At 50.4% G+C, this 23660-nt stretch overlaps 8 protein-coding genes across 8 annotated transcripts; 3 read left to right on the forward strand and 5 right to left on the reverse strand.

Moving 5' to 3' along the window:
- Positions 1 to 916: 916 nt before the first annotated feature.
- HD553DRAFT_321066 (uncharacterized protein) lies at positions 917 to 3690 on the reverse strand (the record flags this gene model as incomplete). The annotated part of the gene is made up of 8 exons (XM_046181214.1): positions 917 to 1230; positions 1291 to 1410; positions 1489 to 1680; positions 1783 to 2079; positions 2136 to 2231; positions 2330 to 2582; positions 2972 to 3079; positions 3394 to 3690. 8 exons carry the CDS (start codon positions 3688 to 3690, stop codon positions 917 to 919), a joined length of 1677 nt encoding a protein of 558 aa, XP_046039981.1.
- A 560-nt stretch (positions 3691 to 4250) lies between these two features.
- Positions 4251 to 7033, forward strand: HD553DRAFT_302188 (kinase-like domain-containing protein). The gene is made up of 10 exons (XM_046178709.1): positions 4251 to 4640; positions 4755 to 4783; positions 4851 to 5065; positions 5230 to 5328; positions 5478 to 5603; positions 5742 to 5864; positions 5957 to 6087; positions 6173 to 6249; positions 6314 to 6762; positions 6838 to 7033. The coding sequence occupies exons 1-9, from the start codon at positions 4598 to 4600 to the stop codon at positions 6719 to 6721; spliced, it is 1251 nt and encodes a 416-aa protein (XP_046039982.1). The 5' UTR covers positions 4251 to 4597; the 3' UTR covers positions 6722 to 6762; positions 6838 to 7033.
- On the forward strand, positions 7034 to 8762 carry HD553DRAFT_302190 (uncharacterized protein). The gene is made up of 4 exons (XM_046178710.1): positions 7034 to 7822; positions 7882 to 8034; positions 8103 to 8203; positions 8284 to 8762. The coding sequence occupies exons 1-4, from the start codon at positions 7329 to 7331 to the stop codon at positions 8373 to 8375; spliced, it is 840 nt and encodes a 279-aa protein (XP_046039983.1). The 5' UTR covers positions 7034 to 7328; the 3' UTR covers positions 8376 to 8762.
- Positions 8763 to 9763: 1001 nt separating this feature from the next.
- Positions 9764 to 11839, forward strand: HD553DRAFT_290512 (histone acetyltransferase type B catalytic subunit). The gene is made up of 10 exons (XM_046178347.1): positions 9764 to 9916; positions 10022 to 10161; positions 10224 to 10335; positions 10416 to 10552; positions 10639 to 10728; positions 10798 to 10943; positions 11012 to 11055; positions 11127 to 11344; positions 11410 to 11499; positions 11563 to 11839. The coding sequence occupies exons 1-10, from the start codon at positions 9853 to 9855 to the stop codon at positions 11746 to 11748; spliced, it is 1227 nt and encodes a 408-aa protein (XP_046039984.1). The 5' UTR covers positions 9764 to 9852; the 3' UTR covers positions 11749 to 11839.
- A 221-nt stretch (positions 11840 to 12060) lies between these two features.
- On the reverse strand, positions 12061 to 12976 carry HD553DRAFT_338034 (ribonuclease III domain-containing protein; the record flags this gene model as incomplete). The annotated part of the gene is made up of 3 exons (XM_046182322.1): positions 12061 to 12549; positions 12613 to 12903; positions 12968 to 12976. 3 exons carry the CDS (start codon positions 12974 to 12976, stop codon positions 12061 to 12063), a joined length of 789 nt encoding a protein of 262 aa, XP_046039985.1.
- Positions 12977 to 13613: 637 nt separating this feature from the next.
- HD553DRAFT_302196 (uncharacterized protein) lies at positions 13614 to 14759 on the reverse strand. Its single transcript, XM_046178711.1, has 4 exons — positions 14714 to 14759; positions 14616 to 14645; positions 14299 to 14559; positions 13614 to 14143 (listed from the first exon to the last, which is right to left on the reverse strand). Coding segments are annotated over exons 3-4 (498 nt in total). The 5' UTR covers positions 14301 to 14559; positions 14616 to 14645; positions 14714 to 14759; the 3' UTR covers positions 13614 to 13647.
- A 197-nt stretch (positions 14760 to 14956) lies between these two features.
- On the reverse strand, positions 14957 to 16459 carry HD553DRAFT_302199 (ribonuclease III domain-containing protein). Its single transcript, XM_046178712.1, has 4 exons — positions 16276 to 16459; positions 15948 to 16217; positions 15183 to 15877; positions 14957 to 15115 (listed from the first exon to the last, which is right to left on the reverse strand). The coding sequence occupies exons 1-3, from the start codon at positions 16282 to 16284 to the stop codon at positions 15215 to 15217; spliced, it is 942 nt and encodes a 313-aa protein (XP_046039987.1). The 5' UTR covers positions 16285 to 16459; the 3' UTR covers positions 14957 to 15115; positions 15183 to 15214.
- A 2143-nt stretch (positions 16460 to 18602) lies between these two features.
- On the reverse strand, positions 18603 to 20546 carry HD553DRAFT_2114 (uncharacterized protein). Its single transcript, XM_046177169.1, has 7 exons — positions 20414 to 20546; positions 19983 to 20342; positions 19584 to 19919; positions 19169 to 19521; positions 18885 to 19102; positions 18681 to 18816; positions 18603 to 18614 (listed from the first exon to the last, which is right to left on the reverse strand). Exons 1-6 carry the CDS (start codon positions 20504 to 20506, stop codon positions 18785 to 18787), a joined length of 1392 nt encoding a protein of 463 aa, XP_046039988.1. The 5' UTR covers positions 20507 to 20546; the 3' UTR covers positions 18603 to 18614; positions 18681 to 18784.
- Between the last annotated feature and the right edge of the window lie 3114 nt (positions 20547 to 23660).

The raw sequence follows: 23660 nt of genomic DNA on the forward strand, positions 1-23660 counted from the left end.
CACTCATCCACCCACTCATTCTCTTCGGCAATCTCCTACTTTCGAGTTTTCTGCAATCAGCCGCGCGCGCGGAAAACCTTTGGTAACGAGCGGATGCAAATAGACTAGGTAGTGTGGTAAGTAGATCAGGGCGATGAATATCATCGTGGCAGCTATCATCAGCGAGTTTGTCAAGATCGTCAAGATCGCTTGGATAGGCGTTGTAGTGAATTGACAACTGTCCCTAGTTCTGCGTATTTCGTTCGATGAGGCGATTAGGTTGGATGTGAGGCGGTCAGAAATGAGACCCAAGTCGCGCGGGCGGGAACATCGATCAACCAGCGGCGCACGTCTCGATCGCCTGCACCGGAAACCACAATCCTCGTTTCAGGTTTCAGCGCTCACACACCTCTAGTCTCTGATGTTATACTTTGAGGTTTTGCGGCTGTGTTGAACTTCCATCATCGAAGAAGCCTTAATCGTGCTACAAAAATAGTCTTCGAAAAACACTGATAGTCTACGGCGGTACATAAGCTTTGCAACACAAGCCAAGACCAACATGCAGCGATAACACGGACGTACGCGATGGTGCTGTAGTTCGAGTCTTCACATCTGATTATGAAATTCGTAGTTTAACAAGGCCGCTCGAATTATTGATCGCCATATCATCTCGTTAGAAAGCAGCGAAGGCGTATACGACGTGGTCGGAACGAGAAAATTCGTTCATCGCAGCGCTTAAAGCTCGACGATATTCGCAGCCGCGGTTCCGATTTTTGGTCTATAGCCTACTGATACATGAATTAAATTTGGACCCTTGCATGATGATGCTAGAAATGGATACAGATGGATACGATAAGGCCTAGATAACGATGTGTCTGGGGAATTCAAGAGTTAGATTCTGATCTGAGCTGGCCTGACCGATGATATCGTTTTTTTTTTATCTTCGGGTTCGCCTCTCTTTCTCGTTACAGTCTATACACTGAGGATTCCGGAATTTTGTTCTCCTAAGAAGGATAAGGGAACACCCTCTCGGACACGGGTAACAGGCCCCTTGCACTGTCATTTCGCGGATGTAGAAGTAGTTCTGCTTATTTTTGAAAGCCTGCTTTATGGCTTCCGTCAGGTCTCTGTCATCTGGCTCAATTCTTTTGTGCTTGTACTTCGTGAACCAGTCCTTACTACCGTGATCGTAAACCTTCGAGCCTGGTTCCTGGCGGATGACGGTGGATGGAACGGTCCGGGCGGCCAAATCTAGGGCATCGCATCGAGCTTCAGTAGGACTCAGTGTTTTAGCCTTTAAAACGAACTCACCGTGGTTATACGGTGCGAATGTAGCATGTTCGCTGCCTGATCCGGGAATAGGGTGGATGGGGTTGCCATATTGATCATGCCAAGGCAACGGGTACTGAATGAGTGGCGTTGCGCTTTGTTCTACAAGGTGCGGTTCTCAGCATCAGGCAAATTGATGTGCACGGCTGGAAAGAAGCTTGTTTGACTTGCCTTGCAGACCGTAACCATAGGGGAATGTAATATTGGCCACAGAGCTTGAGGAATATGCCGCGTTGCCCGTATCGCAGGAGTTTGGCAAAGGGGAAAGCAAAGACGCAGAAGATTCTGCGAAGCCATCATATTGAGGAAGATGAATTTCTTGCCCACCTGGTATATCCTCGTTGGAATACTCCACGGTCGGTTGCGAATATGCTGAAGGCGATGTACTCATCGTGATCGGTACCTCGTTTCTCGCTTGCTGTAACTCTTCCGCTTTCGCTAGCCCAGTACTCCGGTACGGGTAACAATTTTTACATTGGAAACCGGTTCTCCGTCTGATCACCTTCCGCACGATCAAACGAGAACAAATGGGACACTGAGAGCACCTTCCTGAAATACGATTTGTCTCCCCCTTATTGTTTGTAATGGCAATGGTGAAGGCGTCCTTCTTCTCGTTGTGGGCAGCCAGTACGGCTAAGTAAAACTTCTCATTCTTCTCTGATAGATGGTGCCCCTTGAACCAGTCTTTACTGCCGCAATCATATCTCGATGCATCTGGCTTGGCGGGTTTCGCAGGCTTGACAGCGCTCGAGGGAACTGAAGGAACTATTCCTGTAGGAACGGATTGATGATGAGTTGATAGTGGCTATATGCTAAGGTGAACATACGAGTACTGTTTTGAGCGGCAGGTCCGGGATGGAAAGAGTTGTCATCGGGATCCATTTCGAACGAGGTTGGGTGATTGGATTGTAAAGCCGATCGATCTGTGAAAATTCTGATTAGTATCAGAATGAGATAGACAAATCATTCTGGATTCAGGTCAGATACTTGCTTGAAGAGTCGTTGTAAGGATGTACGGTACCATCTGGCGCAACCCATGACGGCGCTCGCGACCAATGAACTTTGGACGGTGCCACTTCCGTATTGTAACCAAAGTAGTCAGAAGGATTCATCAACAGAGCGTCATCCATCTCCGCTCCACTCGTGTTCTGTTCTTCAAACGCCTGGTATCTCGGTGCCGACTCCTCCTGCGCAATTCGGGCGTTGTAGCTACTTTGCACAATGCTAGTCCCGTCGACCCAGGTCCCGTACGAGCCACTGCCAGAGACGTCCCACTACGGATATTCTTCTGGAGGTTGAATATCGTTGCTAATATGTGTGCCTTGTGATGATTCGGTCATCGTTGCGATGTTGTTGCTATGTATAATTCTTTGCGACGAAACTGGCGCAGCGAATTCACAACAGAAGCTTCAGCGAGTCATTTCCGATGATTTTCCTTGGAAGACCCCAAGGATATATAACCTGTCTAGTAACCTAGATCTCATGAATCGACCTTCCTTTCATGCGAATTGAAACTGCTCCCTCTCTGTAAAAGGCAACTCAGTCGTCTCTTCCTGTACCCAGACCCAAGGGCACGCCACACTGTGACGATCACGCGTGCGATACCTTGTCCGACGATACAAGGATATCATCGTATCAAAGGATTCAGCCGCGCTGTCGTCACCTGGTGTCTGCCAACTTCACTAGGAAGTTTTCCGGAATCGATGCGTGAGGCTAGCGTAGATTCGCTCCGGTTATATCGTATCAAGGAATCACAAGGGAAAAGCGTAAACTACGATCGAGCGAGACAAGTTTGCCCCGTGGATATTACCGCAGAATAATCATTGACAGTTGCAAAGTAGCTATTGGCGCTCGTTTGGAATTTGTCAGGATCAGTAAGAATTCATGTCTATGGAACTTTTGCTCATAGGAGATACGATGTGAATTCCAACGTATAGGTTACCGAATAAGAACACCCTTCAATAGCTAAGTCCGTCCTTGTCCTTTCTTCCCTGTTCCTGCTGCTTTAGTCCGCTTCCGTTTCGCCTCCCTGATGGATCTCTCTTCACGAGTATTGTTGCAATTCCTGCATGAATAACCGCGCACTACGATTTTTGTCCTCACAATCAGGCGACGGCATCCCTTGGGACATCGAGAGCAATATCCTGAGACACGCTTGTTCTTCCCCTTGTTGTCTGTAAACTCTAGCTTGAAGAAGTTTCGTTGCTTCCCCAAGGCAATATGTACCGCGTTGGACACATCTTGGTTGTTTTGCGACAAAGTATTCGAATTGAACCAGTCCTTACTGCTACTGTCATAAATCGGATATTCTGACACGTCGCGATGAACCTTGTCTGCCGGTTTCCCATCGTCAGGAGCCGGCTCTATGGAGATGGCGACCATTCTTAGTTGTAGAAGGGACTGGTCGATGATATTTACTTACAAGAGCCTTGAAAGATTCCTCGCTATCATTACTCGCCTCTTGTGTACGTCAGCCCGATTGTAACATAGAGCCGACCTCCTTTGTCTTGCCTGGTATCGGTAACAGCTGTCATTCGGCTACAACCCCTACGATTGTATCGGAAACGTGCACGCGTTGCTGCCATACTGAGTTTCGAATTCGATGTCAGTTTCGCCTCGTCTGATTGACCGCCTCTCATGCTCCGAATTCAGACCATCGCGGTATCAGTTGCAGTGCAGTAGTACGGCCAGTACTCCTCCTGAAACTGAAGTTGACCGGGACACATGGGATTGATGAAACACCCGTACCTGCAAGCAGAAAAACGCCACGATGCTCCCCACGAGGTACAGTGGATCGGCGTCCTAACCAACACGCGGAACCGAGCTCGGGGCAAGCCGGACCGACCTTGTGCGAGAGGTCGATGTCATCGAGATCATGAGGGCCTCGAATGGGAGACGTAAGCGATCCTAGCGACGCATACGACGCAGATTGTATGGTGGCCTGGTGGTCGTGCAAGTGTGTGTTGTGTGTTCGTTCGGTGATATTCGTCATCCCCCATCGCCCGTTATCTCCACAACCCCCTCCACAACCCCGTGACCCTAAAAATAGTATCCGCTTCGGGGTATCCGAGCAGGTAGCAGCTCTATCGACCGAGCGACCGAGGGCTCCAAAATCGTCATCATCATCGTCAACCTCGACCTTTGCCTTGCCTTTCTCGTTCACCTTGCCATCACTCATCACTCAAAGCTTGCGATATCCTGGAGATCCAAGTGTCTGCACCTTGAACTCGAATACCATATACCCGAAAGTAAATCTATACCTGCAACCTGATACCACAAACTTACAATCATGGGTATCCGCGATCACATCCTCTCACAACCGCCTTCGTTCGGTAAGCTCAATCTGGCCCGAGTTTGATCTGGTCTGGAACTGATCCACGACGTCTTTCTGGCGTGTCTGTGATCATATGGTTTCGTGGTCGAATGACGATCTCCGATGATCGCAGCCAAGAAGAAGGAATACACCCTCGAAGGCGTAAGCCCGAAACGTCCCCTCCCGGTCCCATCCGCTCAACCCAAAGCTAACCTCGACTTACCTGTAGACTCTAGGAACAGGCTCTTTCGGAAAAGTAGTCCGGGCGACCTGGCACAAGGCTCCTCCTCCTGGCGATCCCACCCGATCCGTCGCTCTCAAGGTCATCCCCAAGAAACTCGTCAGGGGGGAAGAGAAGAGCGTTTTCGACGAGATTCAGGTGTTGAGAGGGTTGGACCACGAGGGGATCGTCAAGTGTTATGACCACTTCGAGAGTCGGGACAAGTGAGTCGTGTTTGCGGGGCGGTTTGAGCTGTCCACTGTCATTTGCGGGATTGCTGAATCGCGTGGTCTGTCTCTTATTTCATCTTTTCTGCTTTCCTTCTATCTCTTCATTCCCGCTCCATCTTTCCTCTCCTCCCCTACACCTCACTCGAACGAACACTCAGGTTCTACCTAGTCTTCGAACTCGCAGTCGGCGGAGAACTCTTCGAGCGACTCACCTCGCAGGGCAAGTTTACGGAAAAGGACGCCGTCGAGGTCGTCAGGTCAGTCGAAGTCTCTTTTGCGATCGTGTCCTCTCTTTTGGGATGTCTTGTACTGACACGTCTTTCTTTCGTAATCTCGTTTTGGAAACCACACCGACAACAACGCCGACGATGACGACGTTGGTCATTATACGTTGTCTCCCACGTAGCGAGATCCTCGCGGCCGTCCAGTACTTGCACAAACACGACATCGTCCACCGAGATCTCAAACCGGAGAACATCTTGTACAGGACGAGAGAACCTCATAGTTCGATCGTCATTGCCGATTTCGGAGTGTGTGTATTCCGGTTCTTCTCTATCCTTTCCGTTTCAATTCCATCTCGTCTCGTATCTTCTTGATGAGACCCAGAAAGAGACTCGGAAAGAGAAAGACTTTAAGACGGCTGATGTATTCGTTCGTCGGGGCATCACAGAGCAAGGCACTTGAACGCCGATGATGATTACCTGGATACCGCCGCCGGCAGCTTTGGGTACGCGGCACCTGAAGTGATCGTAGGAAAGCCTCATGGGAAACCTTGCGACATGTGGAGTCTTGGGTGAGTTCCGGTCTGGTCGCTGTGTCGATGGGACACAAGACGGAGGATGAAAGCTGATGCCGCATCGGGTGACGATATTTGTGCGATGATAGGGTCATCACGTACGTCTTGCTCTGTGGATACCAGCCTTTCAGGTCGGACGACCCGAACGAGGTCGCCAAGGAGACGATGAGGGGCAAGATCGAATTCCACGAGAGGTATTGGAAGAACGTTAGCGAGGAAGGTGGGTCGCCGAATGTGCCGTGTGTTTCAGTCCAACGCGTAGGGGAGAGCTCGCTGACACTGATCACTGTGTTGGGACTTGGTAGCCAAGGACTTTATCAAAGAGTTGATCGTGCTTGATCCGGCGCAAAGGTTGACGGCCGACGCCGCTTTCCAGCACCCTGTACGTTGTCGCAATACACGATCCGTCCTGGCAATTGTCCACTAAACGTGCTTGACCTTGACAGTGGCTCAGCGGAAGCGTCGCCGCCGAGCACAACATCGCCGACAACCTCAAGCTCAACTACGTCCCTTCACACATGTCCCAAGCCCGATCCAAGACCAAAGGGGCCTTCCCGGCCGCTCCCGATCGAGGCCCATTGCCTTCGTCGGAATCGTACGTCTCGACCGACTCGGACGGCTTTGCGACCCATCCGCCTACGCCGCAAGGTGGTGTTACGCCCGGGTACGATTCTCCTGCCACCCCTGCTATGGAGAGGTCAATGCAGGAGATGACTTTGAACGAGGCGAACGATTCGAGATCAAACACTGGTCCGTCGCCTGGGCTAGATGGCGAGGGTGAGAGTACCGGAGGTGGGGCCAGGATCATGAGGACGGACGCGCCTCATCATAGGATCGAGTCGATGAGACCCTGATCGCAGTGAAGGCCCAAGGGTCTGTTTTCAATCTCTTGTTCGTGAGTTTGTCTTATCAACAAGTTCACTGAGCCGCAATTGTCCGTCAGACTGATACCACACGCTCTGCTCGACAGGCTCGTTTTTTGTCTGTATCCCGAGTCTTGCAAGCTGTATTACAATCGCCAAGGCCCATTACCCAGACTAATTTAGGTGCTGTTGATAATTTCAAGGATAGAAGGAATGAGAATCACAGCCGAAGAATGCTCGTCGACCGGCAGAAATGTATCTACCAGCGAGATGAACATGCTATCGGGCGAAATTTTGGTCTGCGGCGTTGCCTATGATAAGGCTTCGATGGCCATACCGCGATGGCACCGCGAAGTAAGACCGGACTCCCGCAAATCGGGACGTGTTTCACCATCCCGAGTGAAACATGAAATAACCCTGAAACGCCATCTTCCGCTCCACAAAGGGAGGTCACGAAAGGGGACGTGTTTCATCGAACTACTATGAAAATGCGTCCCGATAATGCAAGCACATAAATCCCGCCTGCTCATTCAGACATCTCTCATCATATCGTCCTCAACAGGTTGCATCTTCACAAAAACAGCAGAAACGACCAAAAATGTTTATCGCCTCGCGTCTCGCAATGCTGTCGCTAGCCGCATGTCTGCACTTGCCTCTGTCGGTCTACGCTGATGATGCATCCGGCAGCCCAACACAATGGCCCAACCTGTCCGACTACTTCAAGGCCACCACCGACGAGATGGAACTGATGAATACTCGCGGCTTCGGTTTCTTTTGGGATCCCACCAAGGCACCCGGATTCGATTTGGACATCGTCAAGGAGTTTTTATCTGGGCGTGAAGCAGATTGCGCTGTAATCGTCTACTACGATAGGTTGCAATCTCGAATTAAAGAAAAGGATTCCGGATCTGGCCTGATGAATTCGGACGGTGTGTTTAGCTACGAGTGGCCGCTCGCTATCGCTCCAATCTGTCAGAACGATACGCAGCAGACAAACGCCAGCGAATACCCAGCTTCGACATCAGACAATGTCACTATGGTTTTCTGGGGAGCTCATAGCGACACGTCTCAGGATCTCTATCTCGTGATCCCGTAAGCTACGGTCGAGCAAGATTGGAAACGCATAGGACTGACCAACTTCCTGCATTCAGAATTGAGAAACCTTTCTATCTCCCCTATGAGAGCGACCCATCCTATATGGCCGATGTTAAAGCAGCAGGGTACAACTTCGATTGTGTCGGGCTTAAGCGGGAGTTACCAGGCCTGCTATGGGGTGACTCCCATGAAACTCAAGACGGCGACCGGTGGGCAGTCCTTTCTGACATGGACTGCGACATTTAAGGAGCTGATAGCGCCCGTGATCCGAGTAAAGGTACATAGGATTTGAAGTTATGGATTGGTTACTGCATTACGAGGCATATGCGGGGCGGCAACTACCCGGATGTGTTCCCAATCCCTACATCATCGGGAAAGGTAAGTTCACCCCGATCTTCTCCTAATGATGAATGTTAGAGGCGAAGGTCACACTTATTCGATTTGATTACCGGTTGCAGGCGATCGGTCTTGGCCGGCTTTCACAGGAGACGACTTCTATGGTTATGACGAGGAGGGCAAGCGGATCTCGTTGGCTAATCGATACACTTGATTATTGTCAAATCTGTCTTCTTCAACAAAGGGCGCTGTAACCTTGTTAAGCGCGCGGCCTTCTTTTCGGAGATGACTTCCTGACATTCCACTGGCGTTGTACTTCAATACCGCACCTTCGTACAACATATGTATATCCCTCATGTGTCTTCCATTTATCCTCATCTGTCATCGTGAGACACTCTGCTGACGAAGAAGATTGATGGGCCCATCCCAGTGATCGGAAGCGCGATGCTAGAAACTTTCCCTCGAAGTGAAAGCCTTGAAACGAATCAGAGCGTTGTCGAAAGTTTGAATGCTGTTGAAGACTTGAGCAATCACAATCTCGCTTCCCGCCATCTCTAATACCTCGCCGTCCCAAGTCAGTTTGACAGATTTGACATTTTCCCTGTAAAAACAGTGAGCGGTGTTTCAGTTTACGCTTCTCCGCCTCAAACAGAAATGTCTCACATACTAGTATATGTGCCGTATGATAATGTACAGAGAAGTATGGTGAACGCGTGCACGAGCCACGCTGGTGTGATTGGAGCGGGGGATAATGAAGATTCCGTCTACCATCAAGTCCTCAGATTCCATGAGACTAGACCGTCCCTGTAACTTTGATTTCACTTCAGTATACCTTTATCGCATGTTGTTTCGCCACTCCAGATGTAACACGCCGAGAGAGACGGACGTGCTCATGCTGCGATATCCCAAGAAGCTCGAATGCAAACACGCATCACCAGAAGGTCATCTCTCAGAGGCGGTCAACAGTCTGATCCGCAGCGTCATTGACCGACGCCGAGTCGTTAGGTTTCGTATCATTCCAAGATCAGGATATCCACGAGGATCAACTCAAACAGCGTCCCCATCCAAATGAAGTCCTGTCTTTCATATTGATGAATCGGCACAACTTGAAACTTGGGAACGAGGCGATCTTTTCGCCCTTTTCACGAAAGCACTGAGATGAAGTTTGGCTCGAATCGTCGGCCGCAGGGTTCAAACAATGACAGATTCAATCGTCAATGGATTGTGATAAAGCTTGCTGACCATACGACCCCGGGGAGAAGAGATCATCGTAACGACTATGCAGTGAAACATTCGCAGCGGCGCAGCTTCGCGCTTCGAGTTTGCGTCGCGTTTCAACTCGGTATATCAGGTCATTCTGGCTCGTTTTTCCTCGTTTTTCAATTTCAGAGTGTATAGTGACCTTCTTAGAACTCATATCTGCATCGATTCGGTTCGTAAAAGTCGATCTTGTGAATATCGTTTTTTCGGGGAGTTTGCCAACAGTCGTAGAGCGTTGAACTACAAATTTGCATCCGCTCCCTGCTAAATGGCATCGTCCATCACGCGACGCGTTTCTGAGAGGAAGTCGCGTTCGAGGAGAAGAGGTCGACCTCGAGGTCAGAACAAGGTCGTGCATGTGAATGTGCATCAACTCCGACCTTCTTGGTGCATCATCAATACGTCTAGACTGATCTAATAGTCCCGCAATCATGGTCATGGAAGAGCTACACGAATGGACGGCCGACGCCAACAAGGCGTTGAGCGTGACTCTTGGTGCGTTTCTGGTCTTGCTTATGGGCTGCCCTCGCTAGTCGATATGGACCGGCTAGGTCGAGCAATTCAAGCTGATCCAATATGAACGTTCTTTATCTATCACAGTAAGATCGGCTCAGGATGCTCTTTCGGTAATCGACGAAGACCCAGAAGCAAGAGCTTTGCTCCCTTTCAACCCGGCATTCACCTATCCTATCTTTGGCGAGAAGGAGAAGATCTACGGTTACAAGGGATTGCAAGTTGAGGTGCGTCCATGCCACATTCCTCCGATGTCTGGGTTTCAAGTCGGCTCAAGGCTCCAATATAGGTCAACATGGTATCAGGAAGCTTGAAGCAGTACCTCAACGTCACTTACGACGAAAAGCTCGAGAGCCAAGCGGACGATATCGAAGGGACGCTCTTCAAGTTCATTCCTTCCGGTAAGACCTACCTTCTGTTCCGCACAGATCCTGTCTTGACCGTCCGTGTGGCTAATAATATATCCATGATGGTGATATAGATTACACAAAATCAGCCGAGATCTTTGCCGATACCGTAGCGAAGGACGCCGAATCGTTCGTCCCGCCGGGTACTCAAATCGCTTCGTACCGTTCGGCAGATGACGAAGAAGATGACGTCGAATACGGGGTCTGGCACGTGAGTTCGACCGCTTCATCAGATCGACTCAAGGAAGCAGGTGAGGAGGAATCTATTGCTGATCTGTTGCGGGTTGAGATGTGTAGTGTAAATGGGACACACCGGGATTCAGGGAGTTTCACCGAAGAGCGCAGTTGTTCGTCTTGCTTTACATCGAGGGAGGAAGCTATATTCAGGTTCGTCCCTGATCTCAATTGAACATGCTCGGTCGAGCGGTATGACCGACGTGCATTCCCCGTTCGTAGGAAGACGAAGATCAGTGGGAATTCCTAATACTGTTCGAGATCCGGCCACATGATACGGCACCTACCGGAGCTAGTTATCATTTCGCAGGTTATGTCTCGGCTTACCCGTTCTGGTGTTACCCGGACATGGTACGGATGAGATTGAGGTGAGTTTTTCGGCTCCCGATCATCTCACTGTGAAGAAGCGCATGGATTGACAATGATAATGATATAGTCAATTCGTCATCCTGCCGCCCTTTCAAGGACAGGGACACGGATGTGAGTTGCCATATGTTGCGCTTCGGCTTTGAGATGTCGTGCTGACAATCTTCGGTTACCCATCTTGTCAGCTCAACTGTACAATACCCTCTACGACTACGCATCAACGCTAGAGAAGGTCGCCGAGCTGACAGTAGAAGACCCGTCTGAAGCCTTTGAAGACCTGCGAGATCGATGCGACTTGGTCAGGCTGAAGGAGCAGTTGAAGGATTCGAAGGAGATGGCCAAGGGGGCGCCGGTGGATAAGAAGTGGTTGGAAAAGATCAGGACGGAGGGGAAATATGCCACGGTATGTGCGGTGCTGGTGATGACCAGGAAAGCACCTAGTGGCTGACGCGGGTATGCACTTTGCAGAGACAATTCTTGCGTCTGATCGAGATGCTGCTCTTGGAACGACTAAAGACGAACCGGAGCCCGGAACGATATAAAGCGTATCGTCTGCAGGTAAGCCCGAAGCCTTCAACTTCTAGGGACGAGCGGGACCAAGGCTGATACTTCGGATATCAGGTCAAGGAAAGGTTGTTCAGGTTCAACTACGAGATTCTCGCTCAGATCTCGCCCGACGAACGAAGAGAAAAGTTAGCAGAAACGTACAAGAACGTGGAAGAGGACTACAAACGGATACTGAATAGTCTCAGGCCGGTCGAGCAGGATCTGTGGGAGTGGATCGAGACGCCTCAGCAGGGTACTTAGCGAGTGCGGTCAGCAATAATATACGCGAGCACACCCGGGGACGTCTCCGGGACAATATTGATATGACATTTTTGATAATATACATTTGCCTCGGATTCGCAGCTGAAACTGAGGAAATGGCCTGCCTGCCTGGCACTCTATAGCTGTTAGACGGTACTGGCACGGTGAGACGGTGTGAGATATTCGCTTGCAATCTAAGCTGACTACGTGGGAGGTCAGCAATGAACACGCCGCAATAGCTCTGCGACACGACGATAAAGACTCACCGCTCGTCCGTCATTGCAAATCATCACCCCAGCCATGTTCAAGTATTCAGGCCTGACGCTTGGCATTGGCTTGGCTTTGTTGCTGCCTCGTACGATGGATTTCCATCAGCCGAGCTCTCTCCGCCTGCTTCACAGCTGCCTGCCGCTTCGCCGCATTCTTTCCTTTGCCCTTGTTCTTCTCATCCTTTCCTTTGGTTTGCCCTGCCGGAACCTTGTGTACCTGTGAGGCTCGGTGCTGCTTGTCTCCGGTCTTCTGGCCGACGTGTTTGGCCCGGCCCCAATGTTCAAGGCCAGGCAAGACATCTTGCGACCATACCTTTTCTAGCCATTCACCCACAATCTCCGGCCGACCTCGAGCTTCCGAGTCTTTGTGAAGAGCGCCGACGTAAGCCTCGAATAGATCGGCAGCCAAGTTCTGCGTTATGATCCGTGTACTGATCATATAAGACGCGCCGACTCGAAGATGACGGTAGAGCCTCAAGTATCTGCATAAATGCGACAAGGTGTTGTTGCTGGTGAGCAATTGCCTCATCCTCTTTGAAAGGTAGGTGGAACAGTCAGGTGTCAAGTCACTCAAGTCAAGCGTAATTAATCTCACCTCGAGTTCTGAGACGGATCGTCCCGGGTACCTCTTCATGAGCACTTGCGTAGCGTGAACATACAGAAGGCTGTCCCCCAGCCATTCAAGCTTCCTGAAGCTATCTTGACCACTGGGTTGCGATAGGGTTTCGACTCCAGATGTCTCGTCGTCACTCTGTGGAGTATGGGAAGCTAGACAACTGCCGTGATGGCTATATTGCCGAACGAGCTTCTTATCGTGTAAAGGTAGCAAGGAAGGCAAGGCAAATTCATTGATGGAAATAACTGGAGGTTTCCAGACGGTATTGTTCTTGAATCGAAGTAGTAAGACAATCAGATCTTAGCTACTCTGTGATTTGTGATAGAAGACTCACTTGTGCCATGATGCCAACCCAACAATGCTTCAATCCAGATTCAGGTTGACGATGGTACAGCGGTGTCCTGGTAGCTGTTGTACGGTTTTCTGAGCGAAGATGGACGTAGTAGCGTAGACGACCAATGACTAGAGTGCTAGAGTAAAATCGTTGATGATGCTCTGGATATCTGGATGACATTCATGGTGTCGTTGTTGGGTAAGTGCTTGTGTTTGTTATCGCTTGGTTGGAACGTTGGAACTGATCAAAATTGATGACCGAAAATGCGACAACAAGAAAAAAAGACGGTGACGAGGACGGCGCAGTTTGATGGCGATTTCGCGTTTCAGATATCGGATCATAGTCACGTGACCTGCGCATCCCTTCCGCCTTGCGGCCTTCTTTTCAGGTTACGCCCACACCGGATTCGTGGACAGTTTGGTCACACCTTTGCGAGCCTACTACCATATGGTCATTAGAGACTGAAAGATTCACACGACGTCGCGGATACTTCGATATCATCTACAGGTACAGCATTCATGCACATGGCTCCTTGAGCAGCATTCCGACGTTCCAAAGTCGAGTCATCGGTGTATACGACGCTCTGCCTGAGTCCGCAAGAGGCATCAAAGATTAGTATCAGTCGTTCTTCATGATAGTGATCCAGTACGTACTTGAAGCGGCCCACCCGCACGAGCAATCTACAGCATCTCTTGCTTGACTTTCACTTCATGCTTAACCCTGACTTTCGGCTCGATGTCCGGTTCCGACTTGGTCATCGTTTCCACCTTTGTTGTCCCTGTAGACCTAGCATTCGTTTCCTCCTGCTTGACATCCGCGGCTCCTGCCTCGGGCAAAGTCGCCCTCCCGTTCAAAGCTACGGGATTTTCGGTTGCGTTGCCGATGGCTCCCTGCGGCTTCGCCGCTGAAGAACGCTTCTTCGGCCGAGACTTCTGAGCCAGTCTCAGTGCCTTGGCAGCAGCCCTCTTAAGCTTTTTCTCATGCCTGCGTTGTTGTCTGATGCTCGCTTCTCCTAAATCGGGCCAGGCGTTCGCTGACAATAGCTCCTTGATCCATTGACTGACAGAGCCCTCAACGATTTCGCTCTTCAGCAATCCGCCGATATGGGCCGCGAAAGCGTCGCTAAAGATCTGTCGAGAAACCCCTTCAGCAGCCACTGGTAGATCCGGTCCGACCCTGATTCGTTGGTCAAGTCCATAGCGCGTGAGAGGTGAGCTAGAGTCCTATCGTACAAGAGTGCCCTCTTCTTGCCCTAGCGAATCGTAGCTTGTTTCAAACCGTGTAGACGACCAGTAATAAAGCCAAGACAATATTTCCCCACTCACGTTTACATCTTTTGCGCCTTTCCACGGGTATCTCTTGACGAGTATTTGGGTCTGGAAGTCCAACGCACTCATCCCCAGCCCTTTCATCAGATCGAAAGCGTTCTTACCCCTCGGACAAGGGTTCTTGCTGCGGATCTGTTTCGGGCCCCTCGTCCACCAGCTCTTATGAGTCGTACATTGAAGAGCAAGGCTAAAGTCTAGAATGGGTGGAAGAGCTGGCAATGCAGCGTAGTTGATGGTTGTAGCTGGAGGCTCTACCTCAAAGGCCTTTGATGAGACCGTTAGCAGTGGTACGATTTCCTTCCGAACGTAACGAAACTCACATCCACCATGATTCGACGATGTCGACAGCACTAGCTTTCAAATAGAGGTTTGGCGAAGTTTGTTTGTGGTAGAGGTTATTGTTACTGCATAGACTTACCTTGATAGTGATAAGGAGGGAGTTCGACTCAATAAGACGTTCGGTTCTGTTGTTGCGTTGCTGTGAACGACTGGCCAGGATCCGCGATTGTAGCAACGCGTGCTTTTGTTTTGAATTGATGAATACATTGTGTTTCACTTTTACCCCGTATCACGTGATGTAAGCCAGGTAGCCGACCCCGACCCCGCTCGAACACGCTGTCCGATTCTATGAACGATGTGAACGTTGTGAATTGCTTCGATTGTGAAAGTTTGTTTCGATCGTTAGGACATGTTCAATTACATCAGACGTATACGAGTATTACAAAGCTGCTCAGGACACAAGCCCACATATTAGACGATTTCTTAACATTCGTAATATCTATCGGACGGTTATGCTATACTCCAGCTCGTCAGAGAAGACCTATCCCGAGGCGCTGATCAGTCCGGAGTAGGTCATATTTGTGGAGATAACTAGCACCGGCACTTACGCGTTCGTTGGTCAATCGGGATGCCACTCCGGTCAGACCAGGTCAGGCTGCTTCTTATGCTTCTTCAACTTGGGCGTCGGAGTGGAAGTAGCGGGAGATGCCTTGGCCTTTATAACTTCAGCTTTCTTCTTTATCTTCGGTTGATCGCCCTGAAGCTTAGTGCTGGCTCGGATGGTGACTTCCGGCTTCGGCTTCGGCTTAGGAGAAGATGCTTTGGAGGGGACCGGGGTCGCTTTGGTAGCAGCTTTGCCAACCTCTACGTCGGCGGTGGCCTTCTTTTCGGCTTCTTTCCCTGCTTCCAAAGCCAACGTGTTTATGTTTGCTTCCAGCAAGCCAACAAGCGAGTTCGGTTTAACCTTGGATAGCTGCACAGGCGGTTCCTCTTTCCCCTTGAGCTGATTTCCCTTCCCCCTAGCTTTCTCCCCTTTCGCAATTGTTGGGGGTTGGCTTGTGGCTACTTCCTCCAAGTTGGGAAATACTGCGGGGGACCAAAGCTTCTGGAGCCAATGTCGAACGAGATGCGGCTTTCCGCGTCTCTGAGCGTCTTTATAAAGTGCCCCGATATAAGCTTCAAACGAGTCCGCCGCAAGGGATTGCGAGGCGGGTTCCTCCATATGTTCGGGATGACCATGTATACCAAGGTGGAAAGACACGTGCGAGAGAGTGATGTTCCGAATAAGAGCAGCTTTCACACGCTGTCGCGAATCCCAGGGGGGTAATGCTAGGTCAGAGTGATGCAACGGCGGTTCGCTGCAGGGTACTCACTGTCAAGGACCCAGTAGATAAGTCGGGCCATCTCTCCAGTAGTATCTCGGTCGAGAAATGAGACAGTACCGCATCTCCAAGCCACTCGAGATTGCGAAACTCGCCCTTCAGGGTCTTTTGATCGCCCTGAAGGGGGATGGATACCTCCTTCACTGCATAGACCCGTTGCGACTGGCTTCGACGCAGAAGTTTCTGGTTTTGTATCTTTACTAAGGGTGGGAGAGCTTGATAATTGATCGTCACGGGTGGAGGTGTCCAATGAATGATCTGCTATGTTAGACGCAACTTAGCATGCACCGCAGGGAGGGAGATCATGGTCAATGCGCACTCTCGACATGATGCGCAAAGTACTAGTCTAGAGAATTTCTAGAGGATTATTCTCCGTACGGGTCGATTGATAGTAGAGCGGCTCTGTGTTGTAGTTGTATCGACCGTATAGGATAGTGTCGTTGAAGTTAACGGCGATGTGGTATGGCGATACATGTATACATGTATGATGCTGGACGTGCTGTGTGATCGGTTTGAGAAGGCTCGCGGACATGACCGGAGAACAATAAGAACCCGCGGGACTGATGGAAGATTAGCGTTTCACAACCTTGACGTATCACGTGACTTGACCGAGAAATCACCGAGGCTTCTTGTCATGCCGACTACCACGAGCTGTACAGCTGGATTTTTCATCCTGGCATAACAAGAATTACATTCTGAGTGATATTTAAAGGTTAATTAGAAGGTTCTCGCTGATCATTGTAAGGTGTAACTGCTTGAACATACGAGGTCAGTCTGATTGATCGATGTGCTTACCCCGTGATTACATAACGGTCGAAACGCGGATCATTGACCTCGCGTTTCATCGTCAGTGCAACAGACTGATCAGACAATAATACTGCTCGAGAGAATCCTAGCTGAGAAGGTCAATCCCATCGTATCATGTCATCTAAGTTTGAGAGTGGAGAGATCTTTGGGCTGAGATACATGGCCCACGGGTACCTTTGGCGCTCAGGCGCCTTCCTTTCTGTTCCTCTTGAAATGACGATCCGATCAATCTGATGCGACGTGAATGCTTCCGCGAGAAGTGATGATCATGTCAAACGGCTCATCAAAACAGAAAACGAATTGATGGAAACGATGACGAAGCGGGGAAGCATCCGGGTCAAAGGATCAAGGGATTCTCGCTTCTCAGGGCTCGATCAGCTTCATCTATGATATACACGCCTTGCACCAAGGTTGACCTCAACATAGCAGGCAACTACCAGAGCTTCTCTACATCGTCCACCTACCGCACATCGCGCCTGCATCGCATGTAGCTCATCAGTCGACTCTCCAAACACTCCGTCACCATGTACCACATCCGCTTACAAGACCTCATCCAACACGTCGACGACCTCGAGCTGTTGAAGCAATACGACCGGCTCTTCGCACCCGGACCATCCCGCCCTACCATGCCACTCCCGAAAAGACAGAGACGAGTGTTGGCAGAGACTGAGCCCTGGGCACATCAACTGGCTGACCGGGAACCGGAGGAGCAAGTGCTAGGGGAACCGGAGAGGCAGAAGAAGACTTCGAAAAAGACGCCTCTTGTACCCCGTAAGCCATGAGCCTGCTTTGATTTACTCTATCTCAGCTTACATACCGACTGTGCCCTATAGAAAAACCCTCAGAAATCTCCAAATCGATCCTAGTCCGTTGTGATCCTTGCAAACGACGACGAACTACCTGCAGTCAGTCATACAGCACCTTTCTTTGCCAGACATCTAGTGTTCGTACCAAACTTAGATACCTTTTTGCTTTCTTCCCTTTCTTTGTCCGTCTCTTTGGCCTACCCTATCCTCTCTTCACCTGATCCTCTCTGTAACGATACCACAATCACAGCCACTCCGAACGGCTCCAAACGCTGCCTATGCTGCGCCAAGAAAGGCACCCAGTGCACCTACGGAAAACAAGCCGAATCGAAGGAGAGGAGCAAAGGGAGGAGGTTCGGCTTGCGCCGATGAAGATTCGGGAGCGTGTTGGAGATTCCCAGGAGTGGTTGATGGCACTTCACAAGCTAGCTGAAAGGTGATGAAGAGGGAGTGATGGAATAGAGGGACGGTGCGCACGATGAACAATCAACGATATCAGACGAACGGGGAAGAGATCGGTGCGGGATGGAAAACGACGGTATAGATCATGGACGGCGTAGACTCGACTTTCTTGACCGGTCTCATTTACGTATCACATTTCACGAACGAACGACCTCGACCTTACGACTTGTACATATAGCCGCGAAATCGATTATACGCATTCAGAGTAAAGGTCGATATACTCGTATTGATGAGAGATATCGCTGGCAGCACCCTGACCTGGCAGGATCACAAGACGAAGGGTAACACAGCATTGGACATGCTAGATGCTTCGTATTGTAGCTTTGTACAACTTTCGTAGTCGACATCTTGCGATCTAGTACAGGAAGGGACAAGCCCGTCGTAAGGTATGGTAAATCGAAAGCGAAAAGCTTATTGTGAAAGCGAGGGGTGATTGGAAAGAACCATTGCGTCATAAAAGAGTCCTGCCTTCCTGGGGCCTGGTATAGAATCGTAGGTCGTGTGGCTTCGTGAAGCTGGTTTGCTAGACGTGATCATGGGATCTTGAATTCGAGTTTCTGCTTCTCGAGGTATTTCTGAACCCCTGGTAGACCGAGAGCGAATAGGGCGTCAGGTTTTGCGGACACTGGCTGTAGAAGATGATACTGACTGTCTAGGTTCTTCGTTGATGTTTCGGGTTCTTTTCTCGCGGTCATTGAAGCTACGAGACGCGAGCACAAGGGTGAGCTGGTCACTCGTGCAGCGAGCACGCAATCACTTACCGATCCGCTGTGCTACCCATAGGCCTGAGAGTCATAAAGTCAGAGTCAGCTCCAATTGCATGGGTAAGTCCATAGCAGACTCTGGAACCCACCTAGCCCGGTCGGACCCAGCTTCTCTACCTTCTCCCCTTCTTTGACCGTCTGAGCGATCCCCAGCTTTCTCGCGATCGTCGATGCCGTCTTGAGCATCGAAACGCAAGAGTCTTGCATGGTATCTCGGTAGTGCGACGAGGCCACGACGAGGAAGAGCATTCGCATCTGATTGTTGTTGATAGTCATGGCACTCTGCAAGCCGAGTCCCAGGAGTTTTCTAGAGACAGACGATGATTATTCAGCTGTCGTTTCCGGGAAAAGCCGCAAATGCTTCGACGCTCACTTCGATTTCTGGATGGACTCGGTAGTAACCGCTTCAAGCATCTTGGCAGCCGCCATGTAGAGCACGCTTTGCGTGGCATATAGCTCGCCCTTAATCTCGTTGATCTGCGAAACTTTGCCGCCAAGATCAGATGAGTCAGGTCCAGCAAGCTGGAACAACAACAAGCTAGTCCTGGCGACCAGGTAAATCTCGCTTCCTGGATTGCTGATGTATCGACAAGCTTCATAGCACGCGATGGCCTTTTCTCTTCGACCGAGCATATGATACCGTTGAGCCTGCAGCAGACAGACCCGTGGGGCGTAGGTATCGAACATGTTGTGATTGCGCAGGTGGGCGATCGCTTTGTGCAGGGTCTGTCGACCGCAGAGTCAATGGAGTCCCACAACCAAGCCAAATTCACAGCAGGTCAACTCACCTCTTCGGCCTGTTTCAAAGTGGCGGAGAAGATGTATAGCCCAGCGAGGTCCAGTAACAGCTCCGCGTGTACGGTCTGCAGCTCCCGCTTGATAGAAAGCGCGTGCGTTAAGCCGAGGGTGGACGGGTGCTGAAGATGATTCGCGGTCGAATTGCAGGCAAAGGTCATGCCAGACAACCCTTCGGACCCGTAGATCAAGCGTTTCGGCTTGTTGCCCATGACATCCGCTTGGCCGATACACGAGACGAGGAAGGTCACTTGGAAGAGCACACTAGCAGGGGTAATTTGGACCACGAAACCAGATTCCGTTGGGTTGCGGAAAGAGCCCAAAGGTACCTGCAACGATTAATCAAAGCGGCGTCAGCCGAAGGTGTATTGAGATAGTGGCTTGGGACTTACCTGCAATCGACCCACGGCGGTTTGGGCATCCCCGTTGAGCGCATCCGACCGGTCCATCAACTGGTGTAGCAAGTTCAGATACTCCGTCGACGCCTGGACGTTGCCCCGTCTTGTTTCTAGCGGGACTGCCAGGATCAGGAACTGTGCCAACATGACCGCTAGCACGGGTTGTAGATGTGTCAGATCGTGGGTATCGCCATCGGCAGGTCGAGGGAAGACTTTGCCCGCCGTCAGGAGTTCCTTGACCTCGGCCATCGAGTCTGGGGCGATATCCAAGTAAGAGTTGGCCATGATGACGCGAAACTTTGCCAGACCGGCGATGAGGGCGACGTGATCGTTACGGTTCTTCCGGGCGTGTTTCTACGAAAAGGACACAAAGAGGACAACTCCACTGTGTTCTGCTCATGAGTCGCGTTTAAAAGACAACTTACGATAACTGCTTGTAGGGTATTTATTGCAGGCATCAGGTCCTTGTTCGACTCGCTCTCCCATCCCGCCAACATCAGCATGGCTCGGTAGTACATATGCGACTGGGAGGTACTGTAATGTGCATCCCGTCAGTCGCGTCGATCAATTTTGAGACTTCTACTGAACTGCGAACAGAACTCACTCGTTCTCGATGGTGGAGATGAGTTTTTGTATCATCTTGATCCCGTAATTCGTCCCGCCCTGATGCACGTCAAGCGACAACGAGTCAGTGACGATTACTGAGACCCGACCATCCTGATCCCTTACCTGTATGACATCCAATTGTGTCCTTAACATTGTCAATTCCAGGACCCCACTCCGTACACCCGGTGTATTGTTTTTCGCACCCGCGTTGATCTATGAGAGGCAAATATATAAGTTCTTGGTTGATCCCAAGGTAACCTCATCGAAATAAAACGCCCGACTCACGCTCGACGTCAAAACCCCCTCAATCTCCTTGATCAAATTGCTCGTCTCCAAGTGTTTCAAATCCACCTTATCATCCGCGGTCGAGGCCAAGGGAGAACCGACCCTTTTGAACGGATCCTTCTTCCCCTTGTTCGGGGTTTCGTACAGGTCGAACCTCGAGCTCGAAGTACGTCGAGAGAGGGGCACGCCATTGTTGATGTTGGATTTGTTGCTTCTGTTCGTCAGAGGCGAGGGAGAGACGGGTGTAGGTGAAGCAGGAGCGCGCCCGAGGGAGATGTCACCAGAAAGGACCTTTTTCAACTTGCGTCGGTCCCCCTCGTCCGGAATTTTGAACGGCGTCGAGGTTGACGTCGAGGAAGAAGCGAATTTGGGTATCGATCTAGATTTCGCAGCCCTTGCCGTCTTTTCCGCTTCAAGCTGCAGGCAAGTCAACATCTCCAACCCCAACTTTCCTATATCCACACCTAACTGAACCTGCTCCGTACTGCTCAACCTGTCCTCATCCTGCTTATAAGCCGTCAACATCAACTGTAGACCTAGGTAATCGAGGTGTTTGATCCTAGCTTCAATGAACTCGTGATCAGGCGGTTGGGAAGACCTCCAACCGAGCAGATCTGACAGGTCCGGCTCTTTCTTCAAGGCTTGCGCTCGTTCGTCGGTCGACAAGAGGAGTAGTCGAAGGAGCCGGCTCTTCTGGGTAGTCGAGACGTTGTGAGCAAGGTAGTGTAGGAGAGGAAGGATCGGGAGAGGTTCAAGAGGTGGAGGCGGTTTGGTATCGACGTCCATGGGCACCATCACCTGAGCTTGACTCGCGGTTCGACTACCGGGAGGAACCGAGGAGAGTGGAGACGATTGGGTCGGGTATCTTTTCTCCTCCATCATCACGTCGATCGGGGGGAAGACTTCCTCTTGCTTCTCAAAGAATGCCGAATGCGAATGGGTTTCTACCAGGGTCTCATCTCCCGGAGTATGGCTGAAAGACTTTTCCTGTTGGCTGTGAGACGGGCTCGAGATCGTGAGCGACATGGTAGGTTGAAGCGTCATCGAGCCGTCTCCGTTTGCTTTGATCATAGTGTGACCGCGGCCGGGATCGATAGCCGACTGAGGTATACTCGTCATTTTTGTGTTCTTCAGTATTTCTAGAGTCCTGATATGGTATTGTTCGTAGATTGAGACAGTATCCAAATCGGGTAAGTCTAATGGATAAATATCTGGTATATAAAAGAGTCAGCTCGCCAGCTTAGTTGACAGAAGATCGATAAAGGTTGTTCACCATCAACAACTCACCATCCTAGGTTCGAATCTTTTCTCGTGTCACTATCTCGACGAGTATTCCTTCAGCTATTACTATTATGGATATTATGGCTCATGTACGCCGTCCGTGATGTTGAAGGTTGCGGGTATCGATAGGTTGTCGCGTTGCTTGATGTACGTTAATGGTTGTTCTACGGAGCCCAGTCTAGCGGTCCCGAATTCAGCTAAACGTTCATGGATTCATGTGACATCCTAAGTCGAGAGTTGCTTGATCATCCATTGACATAGCTCATAGCTCGTTGATGATTGTGTAGAGGTCAAACTCTCGAAATCATCAACACGAGAGCTGAGCATGTCCTTCGAGATCTGCTCGATTTGCTTCCGAACAACCACTCGTGATTTACATCCGAAAGCCGCTGCCGGCATCGCACGTCCTCGTCATATCCCACAGATCATTTAGCGATTCTAGCAAACAACTACTAATTCGAATCAACATCTAAGAACTGTTAGGGGGGCGGTATTTTTCTTAGAGGGGCGGTATTTGCGGGGTAGAGGTGGAAATAACCGCACGCGTGATTTCGACAGAAATACAGCGTGAGAAACATTGTCAAACCTTGACGCGCCAGTGATAGCCTGGACGCGTTGTATGATTTTGCAATGTTGCAGTCGTATTATTCCCTTCGTATAGCACCTATTGAAAATGTCCGTACCTCCTAGCCCTATTCAGCGTGTTCATCCCGTCGATGTGGCGGATTCCGAGGAAGACTCGGATATCGAAATATTCCCGCAACATGCAATTCTTCAACAGTCTCCCTTCGAAGTACTGTCGCAGGAGTTTGCAGATCTTGATGACGCCGGAATATTACCACAGCTGCAATCCCTGGCCGCCCAAGGGGGATTTGCTGTACGCAAGACACAGGGAACTCTGAACAACTTCGCTGTCGTCTGCACTCGAACAGGCGAACATAAGAACACACACGAGTACCAAGATGCGTCCGGACGCATGCGTAAGAAAAATTCCGAGGGGTACACTAAGAAATGTGGTTGTACCTGGAAACTCTACGTCGCCAGGAAACCCAAGACCGACAACCTATGGAGAATTTCGATCAGAAACCTCCAACACAATCACGAGATCAGCGGATCTGCATACCCATTCCATCAGCATAGAGCGTTGACCGAAATTGAGCGAGAGTTAGCAATCGCTGCTCTCAAGGCAAAGGCCCCCCCTCGGTCTATTGTCGAAATGCTCCACAAGAAATCGAGCGGTGAAGGACGCAAGTGCTATATCGGTGTACAGGAAATATACAATCTCAGAGCCGAAATCAAGACTGCAGCCTTGAGCGGACGAACTCCAACGGACGCGATTATCCGAGAGCTGGTCCGGAGGGGAATTCCTCATCTCTACGACCTCCATCCCCTCACCGATGAGCTTCAAACCCTTTTTTTTTGCAATCCCATGGGATTAATCCTGGCGAAATATTACGGCTACGTCCTTTTCATGGATGCGACCTACAAGACCAATCGCTA

This window comes from Filobasidium floriforme, assembly GCF_021052385.1.
Source record: "Filobasidium floriforme strain CBS 6241 chromosome Unknown HD553scaffold_1, whole genome shotgun sequence".
Lineage (NCBI taxonomy): Eukaryota > Fungi > Basidiomycota > Tremellomycetes > Filobasidiales > Filobasidiaceae > Filobasidium > Filobasidium floriforme.

Coding starts and splice junctions, on each gene's coding strand:
- HD553DRAFT_302188 (XM_046178709.1), top strand. CDS start 4,598: ATGGGTATCCGCGATCACATCCTCTCACAACCGCCTTCGTTCG. Junction 5,329..5,477: donor GACGCCGTCGAGGTCGTCAG/GTCAGTCGAAGT, acceptor TCTCCCACGTAG/CGAGATCCTCGCGGCCGTCC. Junction 5,604..5,741: donor GTCATTGCCGATTTCGGAGT/GTGTGTATTCCG, acceptor GGGGCATCACAG/AGCAAGGCACTTGAACGCCG.
- HD553DRAFT_302190 (XM_046178710.1), top strand. CDS start 7,329: ATGTTTATCGCCTCGCGTCTCGCAATGCTGTCGCTAGCCGCATGTCTG. Junction 7,823..7,881: donor GATCTCTATCTCGTGATCCC/GTAAGCTACGGT, acceptor TCCTGCATTCAG/AATTGAGAAACCTTTCTATC. Junction 8,204..8,283: donor TCCCTACATCATCGGGAAAG/GTAAGTTCACCC, acceptor TACCGGTTGCAG/GCGATCGGTCTTGGCCGGCT.
- HD553DRAFT_290512 (XM_046178347.1), top strand. CDS start 9,853: ATGGTCATGGAAGAGCTACACGAATGGACGGCCGACGCCAACAAGGCG. Junction 10,729..10,797: donor AGGGAGGAAGCTATATTCAG/GTTCGTCCCTGA, acceptor CCCCGTTCGTAG/GAAGACGAAGATCAGTGGGA. Junction 11,345..11,409: donor CGGAGGGGAAATATGCCACG/GTATGTGCGGTG, acceptor TGCACTTTGCAG/AGACAATTCTTGCGTCTGAT.
- HD553DRAFT_302199 (XM_046178712.1), bottom strand. Junction 15,878..15,947: donor TATCTACTGGGTCCTTGACA/GTGAGTACCCTG, acceptor GATTCGCGACAG/CGTGTGAAAGCTGCTCTTAT.
- HD553DRAFT_2114 (XM_046177169.1), bottom strand. CDS start 20,506: ATGTACTACCGAGCCATGCTGATGTTGGCGGGATGGGAGAGCGAGTCG. Junction 20,343..20,413: donor ATACCCTACAAGCAGTTATC/GTAAGTTGTCTT, acceptor TCCTTTTCGTAG/AAACACGCCCGGAAGAACCG. Junction 19,522..19,583: donor CTTTGAAACAGGCCGAAGAG/GTGAGTTGACCT, acceptor TGCGGTCGACAG/ACCCTGCACAAAGCGATCGC.